Genomic DNA, 9835 nt, shown 5'->3' with positions numbered 1-9835 from the left:
TGTTACATTTATACTGGCAGATTAGAGAGAATATTTTGCATCTGCAGGAGTATGATATGTACGGTACCTCTTTATCTTACATTCTGTTAACTAATCATTTCACTTTAAAGGGAGCCTGTCACCTATGTTTTTGCTAAAACCAGGTTTTATTGCTTATCGCCGTTTCCGGTCCCCAGAGAAAGCAGAATACCACTCAGTTTACGTCTGCGCCTTACAATACATACCGTGACCATCGGCTTAACAGTATGTACTGTGCATGTGTTGTAGGGCCCCACTCCTGCTCTATCTGAAGGCCATCCACCTCTTCCAGTATTTCTGCACTGTGCAGGTCAGCAGCGCATGCGCAGTACATACTGTGAAGTCCATGCCCACAATATGTTGTAATACACAGGTTCTGAGTGGTAGTCTGCACCTGTGCGAGATTTGGGTGCAGGATATAAGTGACGTCGCCTGGAGCGGAAAAGAGCACAGGTGGTACGAGCTAGGAGAGATTAAAGAGACGGGCTTGGGCTCTATGGAAGAAAGAAGATGCTTAACAGGCGCAAAGTGCTTTTTCTGGGATAGGAAATTGTGATAAGGTAATAAAGAGTATGCTGTTAGCAAAGTCCACTACAGTACACTGGTGTTGGTTGCAGATGTACAATCTAGGCCACAGACTACCATTAAATCGTTGATAAAGGTGGCATAAAACATGTAACTAAATATATATATATATACCAAAACGGTACTGTACAATTTCCCTTTACAGTACAGCAGGTCAGAGTATGCTGTATATTCCCCGATCTTCTGCTTCGATGTAATACAGAACCTTTTTCACTTATATTACAACCTTAAAATAATAAAATGGTCACGAGTCGGACTTCAGAAGCGGCTCTCCATTCTGCTGCACTTTTGTAGCCAACTTTCACAGATTTTTACTTTTTCAAAGTGATCTCGTTAACAAAAGAACAATACATTTCTTAGGAAACATCTACGACATATGCCAGACTACAGTATGTAAACAGTATTCCCCCCGTCCTTGAGATCATAATAAACGTAAAGTGGCCGTCATTATTACAGGATAAAGGAGGCAGTCCTCTGTTCTTGGGTGCGGTCGTCAGGATGGGGATCTACCTGTGTAGACAAGATATAAAACAGGGAGAATTATTGACAGCAGGGGTTTCCTAAGTGCTATACAAAACTGTTCACAATTATAAGGGCATCTTGGCTAATGAAATGTTATACAATATTCCAATATATTTTCTGTATTAAATCTTCAAGCTCATCCAATAGGAATCTTCACCGTGTACTTTTTAATAAATACCTTCTGACGTGTTCGAGTAACTACTTTCATTCCTCATATCATAATAATTCTGGAGCCTCTATTCTCATGACTCCATGTTGTGCCATTCCTTTATTATTCCTACTAGAAGTTATGAATGAATTGCTAGCGGTCTGCAGTAAAGGTCTAGATGGGTGTTACTAATTGAGGTTGTGTCCCTGCACAGTGTGACACTGGCAACACTAATTGGATAATACCAGACTGTGCAGGGGCACAACCTTAATTAGTAACACCCATCTAGACCTTTACTGCAGACCGCTAGCAATTCATTCATAACTTCTAGCAGGAATAGTAAAGTCATAAGAATGAATGCTGCAGAATTATTAAATGATTAGTGACTAAAACAGACACGTCAGAAGAGGTGACAGGTCAGTGTGTCCAAAAATATCTTGGATATCATATGCAACCTAAAAAAGGCAACTCTTCCGTGTACCTTTCATGCTAGTTTTTAGTTTGTGATTCGCTATAATAGAATAATGATTTATTTTCTATGTCATATTTTATGATGAATCATCTGAAGCTAAAGAGCGATTTCCATATTTTATGGAATAAAATGAATAACATGTTCTTCTTTCATAGTTTGTTTTACCTCTGAATACAGTGGCGGTGGTTGGAACCTGAACTCCTGGATCATGGTAAATGGTGGAACGTGAGATCCTTCAATTAAATCGCTTTGGTTGATGCCTATAGGGGATCTCCAAGAAAGTTCTTCTTCTGACACGATATCAGCATAATTTGGTGGTGCTGTTGAAAACATAACCATACTAAAATGTATGTTGACTTGATATAGTTATATGATCTTGTTTTAGCATGAAGGAACACGTGTTATCAAAAGAAGAAAACGGCAGCGCTCCGTGTCAGCTTCTAGTATTCCAGGTTTCATTCACCAAAAAGATGCATCGTTTTGATTAATAAAAGTTGGAATACTAGAAGGTTTTCTTCCTTTGATATTGCCGACCATGTGTCAGTGCGAGGTCCCGTTCTGACCTCTGCTCCCCTGACAGGATCTCACAGCATTATGTCAGTGTAATTCAATAGATTCCAAAACTCTCAGGGTCACACAGCCGAATAAATCAATATAAGGCCTCTTGCACACAACCGTATGGCTTTTTCAGTATTTTGTGGTCCGCAAAAAAACGGATCTGCAAAAAATACGGATGACATCCGTGTGCATTTCATTTTTTGCGAAATGGAACATCTAGCCCCTGATAGAACAGTACTATCCTTGTCCGTTATGCGGACAATAATAGGACATGTTCTATCTTTGAACGGAAAAATGGAAACGGAATTTTTTTTTGTGGATCCATTGAAATGAATGGTTCCGTATACGGTACGCAAAATAAGGAACGGAAACGGAAAAAAAATACGTTTGTGTGCAAGAGGCCTTAAAACACTGCTATCCTGTCAGAGCAGAGGTCAGAACGGGAGCTCGCACTGACACACATTGTGAGTTTATCACATTGAACTCGCTCGTGTGTGTCTGACCTAAAGCTGGCAATGATGGGCAGCAGACAACTACTCAATCTGTGCACTTCAAGTTGTTGAGGAAAAACACTCATTGCTTAAAGGATTTTTAAGGGATGCCAAATGTCATAACATAACAAAAGACCAAATCTCAACAGGTAAATCCCTTGCCATTTCAGTGTCTATGGTTCCCGCCAATCTTTCTTTACTATGCCGCAGCAATTACAGTACATGCTTGTCTACCCGTGTTACTGCTGCAGCTAATCACCAGCCTCAGCAGTGTATAATATGAGACCACTGGCCAAATGTTTGCAGATCTCGGAAACCCCTTTAGCTACAGGCCTGTGAGTTATGGTTAGGTCTTCTGAAGGGAGATCAGCAGGATACACTCTTCAACATTGAAATTGCAACACTAAGAAGGATAAGCCATAAGGTTATGTAAATTAAGGAAGTGGCAGGTGTTCCTAAGATCTGCAGATGATCAGATTTTCAAGCCCCTCACTCTAAGGCCTCATGCACACGACAGTATTTTTTAGGGGTGCACCGAAATTCCGGCAGCCGAAAATATCGGCCGAAAATGCACCTAATCCACTTCGGCCGATATTGTTACATATCGGCCGAAAATATGGGGTGTGGGATTTGTCACCCACCATCTGCGGGCGGGCGCCGGGCGGGCGGTTTACTTTGTCACTGCATCTTTATTTTACCTTACAATCGTGAGGCTCCAGTAACTAACAACTCTGCAGGCAGAGCGGAGGCCGGCGTAACATCACTTACTCACGTGACGCGCCTGCTCCGCCCACTTTATGAATGAAGGAGGCGGAGCAGATGCGTCACGTGAGTAAGTGACGTTACGCCGCCCTCCGCTCTGCCTGCAGAGTTGTTACTGGAGCGTCACGATTGTAAGGTAAAAATGCAGTGAGTGATGCTGTGAGCAGCAGGGCCGGGGCTGTTATGGGTAGGGGGATCGGTCTATGGCACTGCTATGGGGAGGGGGGATCTGTGCACTGTTATGGGGAAAGGGATCTGTGCACTGTTATGGGGAAAGGGATCTGTGCACTGTTATGGGGAAAGGGATCTGTGCACTGTTATGGGGAAAGGGATCTGTGCACTGTTATGGGGAAAGGGATCTGTGCACTGTTATGGGGAAAGGGATCTGTGCACTGTTATGCCCATAACAGTGCACATATCCCCTTTCCATAACAGTGCACAGATCCCCCTCTCCATAACAGCGCCACCCACAGATCCCCCTCTCCATAACAGCGCCACCCACAGATCCCCCTCTCCATAACAGCGCCACCCACAGATCCCCCTCTCCATAACAGCGCCACCCACAGATCCACCTCTCCATAACAGCGCCACCCACAGATCCCCCTCTCCATAACAGAGCCACCCACAGATCCCCCTCTCCATAACAGCGCCACCCACAGATCCCCCTCTCCATAACAGCGCCACCCACAGATCCCCCCCTCCATAACAGAGCCACCCACAGATCCCACCCTCCATAACAGCGCCACCCACAGATCCCCCTCTCCATAACAGCGCCACCCACAGATCCCCCTCTCCATAACAGCGCCACCCACAGATCCCCCTCTCCATAACAGCGCCACCCACAGATCCCCCTCTCCATAACAGCGCCACCCACAGATCCCCCTCTCCATAACAGCGCCACCCACAGATCCCCCTCTCCATAACAGCGCCACCCACAGATCCCCCTCTCCATAACAGCGCCACCCACAGATCCCCCTCTCCATAACAGCGCCACCCACAGATCCCCCTCTCCATAACAGCGCCACCCACAGATCCCCCTCTCCATAACAGCGCCACCCACAGATCCCCCTCTCCATAACAGAGCCACCCACAGATCCCCCTCTCCATAACAGCACCACCCACAGATGAATTTCATTCATGAAAAAGAATTATTAATAAAATCATTAAAAAAAAAGTTATTTTAAAGTATTTGGGCAAAAAGGCAGTTTCGGTTTCGGTTTCGGTTTTCGGTCAAGGGCATCCTGAATTTTCGGTTTCGGTTTCGGACCAGAATTTTCATTTCGGTGCACCCCTAGTATTTTTTCACGGTCCGCAAAACGGGGTTCCGTTGTTCCGTGATCCGTGTCCGTTTTTTTTTCTGTGTGTCTTCCTTGATTTTTGGAGGATCACCAGACAAGAAAAGTGAAAAAAAATCTAAGTCAAGTTTGCCTTGAAAATGATAGGAAAAAAACGGACACGGATCACGGACGCGGATGACAATTTTGTGTGCCTCCGTGTTTTTTCACGGACCCATTGACTTGAATGGGTCCGCGAACCGTTGTCCGTCAAAGAAATAGGACAGGTCCTATTTTTTTGACGGACTGGAAATACGGATCACGGACGCGGATGACAAACGGTGCATCTTTCAGATTTTTCAACGGACCCATTGAAAGTCAATGGGTCCGCAGAAAAACACGGAAAACGGAACAACGGACACGGATGCGCACAACGGTCGTGTGCATGAGGCCTAAGGCTACTTTCACACTGGCGTTTGGTGCGGATCCGTCATTGATTTGCACAGACGGATCCGTCCAGATAATACAACCGTCTGCATCCGGTCAGAACGGATCCGTTTGTATTATCTTTAACATAACTAAGACGGATCTGTCTTGAACACCATCAAAAGTCAATGGAGGACGGATCCGTTTTCTATTGTGCCAGAATGTGTCATAGAAAACGGATCCGTCCCCATTAACTTACATTGTGTGTCAGAACGGATCTATTTGGCTCAGTTTCGTCAGATTGACACCAAAACGTTTTGGTGTCTGCCTCCAAAGCGGAATGGAGACTGAACGGAGCCAAACTGATGCATTCTGAGCGGATCTTTTTCCATCCAGAATGCATTAGGGCAAAACTGCCTGTGAGAGCCCTGAAATGGATGTCAGAAACGGAAAGCCAAAGCGCCAGTGTGAAAGTAGCCTAATCTGTGGCATGTGGGAGGAGCATAAAGGCATATTGAAAGCAAAGTTTTTTAGCCACATGAAACCTCAAAAGTTGTGTGGGATGATTGTGAGATGTCTCCTGTTTGCCAATGTGTCAGTTATCACTACTGGTCATAAACGGAGAGGGACAGAATCCATGAACTAAGAAACCTTGGTTTATTACTCCGGCAGATCGTTACACGCCTACGACAAGATGTCAGCTCTGTTCAATGTTGTGTGTCTCGATATTTGGGAGAACAAAAACGATATGGAATGACAGCAAGAGGTGCACAGAGGAGAACCTTTGGAGAAAAATGGCACATAGTGATCCATTTTGTACTGCAAGTCAAACAATGTCTACACAAACCATGAGAAGGCATTTGCACGACACTGGGCTACGAGCCAGATGTCCAGCTATAGGTGATCCATTGACCTCATGCCACTGCTCTCCAAGGCTATCATAGTGCGCAGTAAAATAGCAATGGAGGTTTGAATGGAGGTCTATCCTCTTCAGCAAAGAGTTCCACTTTTATCTCAGACATAATGATACAGTAGCTGCAGATTGGTCTGGAGATCATGTGGACAATGCCATGAAGTGGCCTTTACAATGGAACGTCACACCGGTCCTACTCCAGGGATTATTGTGTGAAGTGGCATTATGTACGGTAGCTGGACTCCTCTAGTCTTCATTTCAGGTACAGTAACAGCATAGCATTACATTGATTTGGTCGTGGAACCAGTGGAACAGCCATTTCTCCAAAGTGTTCCAGGAACTGTTTTTCAACAGGACAATGCCAAGCCACATATAGGTCTTGCTACTGTGAGCATCCTGCATGTCTTAAATGTACTACCATGGTCTGCAGAGTTTCTGGACTTGTTTCTCATTGAGCACATCTGGGACATCATTGGTTGACAATTGCAAAGAGAGCTGCAAGCAGTGGATCTTGATGATTTGATGCCCGAATGAATTCAGTGTGGCAGAACATTTCTCAGACAACATTAAAGGGCTTCTGTCACCCCACTAAAGTCATATTATTTTTTTTGGGCTAGTTAAATTCCTTATACTGCGATATATGAATATATAATGGTCTTACTTATTTTCCTTCAGCAGTTTCTTATAAAAACGAACTTTTATAATATGTAAATTAGGTCTCTACCAGCAAGTAGGGCATCTACTTGTTGGTAGCCGCCGCAAAAAAACGCACCCTCGTCGTGTTGATTGACAGGGCCAGCCGCGATCTCCTCCTCCGGCCGGCCCTGTCAGCATTTCAAAAATCGCGCGCCTGTGTTCATTCGGCGCAGGCGCTCTGAGATGAGGAGGCTCGTCTCCTCAGAACTCCCTCAGTGCGCCTGCGCCGATGACATCATCGAAAGAGAAGACTACATCGGCGCAGGCGCACTGAGGGAGTGCTGAGGAGGCGCGTGATTTTTGAAATGCTGACAGGGCCGGCCGGAGGAGGAGATCGCGGCTGGCCCTGTCAATCAACACGACGAGGGGGCGGTTTTTTGCGGCGGCTACCAGCAAGTAGATGCCCTACTTGCTGGTAGAGACCTAATTTACATATTATAAAAGTTCGTTTTTATAAGAAACTGCTGAAGGAAAGTAAGTAAGACCATTATATTTTCATATATCGCAGTATAAGGAATTTAACTAGCCCCAAAAAAAAAAAAAATGACTTTAGTGGGGTGACAGAAGCCCTTTAATAACCTCATTGATAGCATGGGAAGGCGTGTGCAGGGTGCTCAGACTCCATACTGGAAATTGAGATGTTTTTAATACATTATTATTATTATATAATTTTTTTTATCATTTGCATATCATTAACAACATGTCTATCAATCCTGTGATTTCCATAATTCCACAACTTTTCCTTCTTGGTGTTGCAATGTCATGAGAAGTGAGGTTATTGGTGAGGGTCCTAGTTACAAGTTCAGGCACCATATAATTCTCATGTTATACAGAATAAAATCTTACAACACATATAATATAATGCTCTTCTGTAATACTTCTAACCTTCTGGCTGCTCTGGCAGTGTTAAGGCGAGCCAGCTCATGTCTACAGTAAACTGGCTGGCACTGCTTAAATTCCTGTACAAGAATCCATTAAATGGGACTGTGCCAATAACTAGAGGTAGTTCCACCATCAGCTTTTTTGCACCAGGAATGTGTATGTAGACCTGCAAGAAAGAATCTGTCATCTGATTATGGCAAATAAAAAACAGCACTAAATAGAAATATACAGTATACTGTCTGGAATTATGTTTGTTATTGAAGGTCTTATATAGTTTTGTGATATCTGCAAAAAATGTATGCATTGTAACTGATGGTTAGAAACATTGCTAGAAGATAGAAAGGGTGTAAGATGAGGCTGAACAGAAGCATATGGTTTTCTGTTTCCTCTTCCTGTCGTAAGCAATTTATGTTTTTTTGCTTTTTTCCTCCTTGTGATTCAAAAAGCCATAACAGTTTTAATTTTAATTTTACCATTTACATAGCTGTATGAGGAAAATTATAGCGTCTAATGGTCCATTTAACGTTCCATACAATGTATTGATAAGCCAAAACAAAATTATTAAAGGGCGGTGGTATTGGAACAAAAATACAATTGTGCCATGGTTTTCCAAGTTTAGCTTTTACAGCATTCACTGAATGGTAAAAATGACACAAGAAATTATATACTGTTTAAACTGAGTTCACATCACCGTTTAGCTTTCAGTTCTTCTGATCCCTCAGAAGAAGAGAAAGAGAAAAAAACAGGATCCTATAAAAAAAACCTGATCCTGTTGCATCAGTTGTCATCCGTTTGAGCCATTTCCGTCTGAGATCCGTTTTTGCAGTACTTTTGTTTCCGTCTAAAAAAAAAAGGATCTCAGGCGGAAATGGCTCAAATGGATTACAACTGATGCAACAGGATCCGTTTTTTTACTCGATCCTGTACAAAAACCGGATCCTATGCAATCCTATGCATAAGGGCTCGTTCACACGACTGTATGCATCTTGCGGTCCACAAACAAAAACGATGACATCCGTGTGCATTCTGTTTTTTGCGGAACGGAACAGCTGGCCCTTCATAGAACAGTACTATCCTTGTCCGTACTGCGGACAATAATAGAACAAGTTCTATCCTCTAGCGGAACGGAAATACGGAAACGGAATGCACACAGAGTACCTTCCATTTTTTTCTGCGGACCCATTGAAATGAATGGTTCCGTATACGGACGGTATACGGAACGATAAAACTGCCCGTATGCGGAACGCCAAAAACTTTCGTGTGAACGAGCTCTAACTGATGCAACAGGATCCGTTTTTTTTACAGAATCCTTTTTTTTTTTTCTTTCTCTCTTCTTCTGATGGATCAGAAGAATGGAAAGCTAATCGGTGATGTGAACTCAGCTTTATTTTACTTTATTAATTAAAAAAAAACTAAAAAAACTGACACCCATAACATTTTTATATTTATGTCTATGGAGTTGGTAAGAGACATATATGATTTTTTGATCACTTTTTATTCAGCCTTTTTGGGGAGGTAAAATGACCATAACAACAATTCTCAAATTTGTTTCTTTTTCTGTTACTGCATTCACAGTTTAGGAAAAATACTTTAATATTTTAATAGTTCAGGCATTTTTGGTAATACAACAATACAATATTTTCTATTGTTTATTCATTAAAATTTTTATTTTTTATATTTTTAGAAACTTTTTTTTAACCCTCTGTTTACCATACACTGCAATGGTATTTCAAAGCAGTCTATGGGAAAATTAGTGTTTCAGTCTGGGCTCAATAGGACCTTAAAGACTATGTACACCTTTGGAGGCAATTTTTGTTTTTGATCACATTTACACATTTTCTTGGCTAAAAATATTTTCAATTGGCCTTTATTAAAAATATTGAGCTGTTCTGTCACAAAGGGTTAACTGTTTTTCTAGCTGTGTGACTGGTACTTTCACTTTAATTGTGCAGGTCATCTAACAACCCTGATCTCTAAACTACTAAGAGGACATACACTTATTTAAGCCACATGGTTATCAGTAAGATAAGGTAAGAGAACAGAGATAAGAAGTCAGTCTGCTCCTCAGATGACGGAAAAGACAGAAAA

General features: G+C 42.6%; 1 protein-coding gene across 2 annotated transcripts in view; it reads right to left on the bottom strand.

The window, feature by feature from the left end:
• Positions 1–748: 748 nt before the first annotated feature.
• Positions 749–9835, bottom strand: part of ARRDC4 (arrestin domain containing 4) — a 108762-nt gene continuing 99675 nt past the window's right edge. For both annotated transcript variants that reach the window (XM_040414214.1, XM_040414215.1), the window contains 3 exons: positions 7751–7913; positions 1911–2065; positions 749–1113 (listed from right to left, as the gene is read on the bottom strand). In XM_040414214.1, the coding sequence (XP_040270148.1) occupies positions 1054–1113; positions 1911–2065; positions 7751–7913 (378 nt within the window). In that variant the 3' untranslated portion in view covers positions 749–1053. The remainder of the gene's footprint in view (positions 1114–1910; positions 2066–7750; positions 7914–9835) is intronic.

This window comes from Bufo bufo, chromosome 1 (genome assembly GCF_905171765.1).
Source record: "Bufo bufo chromosome 1, aBufBuf1.1, whole genome shotgun sequence".
Lineage (NCBI taxonomy): Eukaryota > Metazoa > Chordata > Amphibia > Anura > Bufonidae > Bufo > Bufo bufo.
Note: the sequence above shows the minus strand (reverse complement) of the source record. Positions and strands in the feature narration are given on the sequence as shown.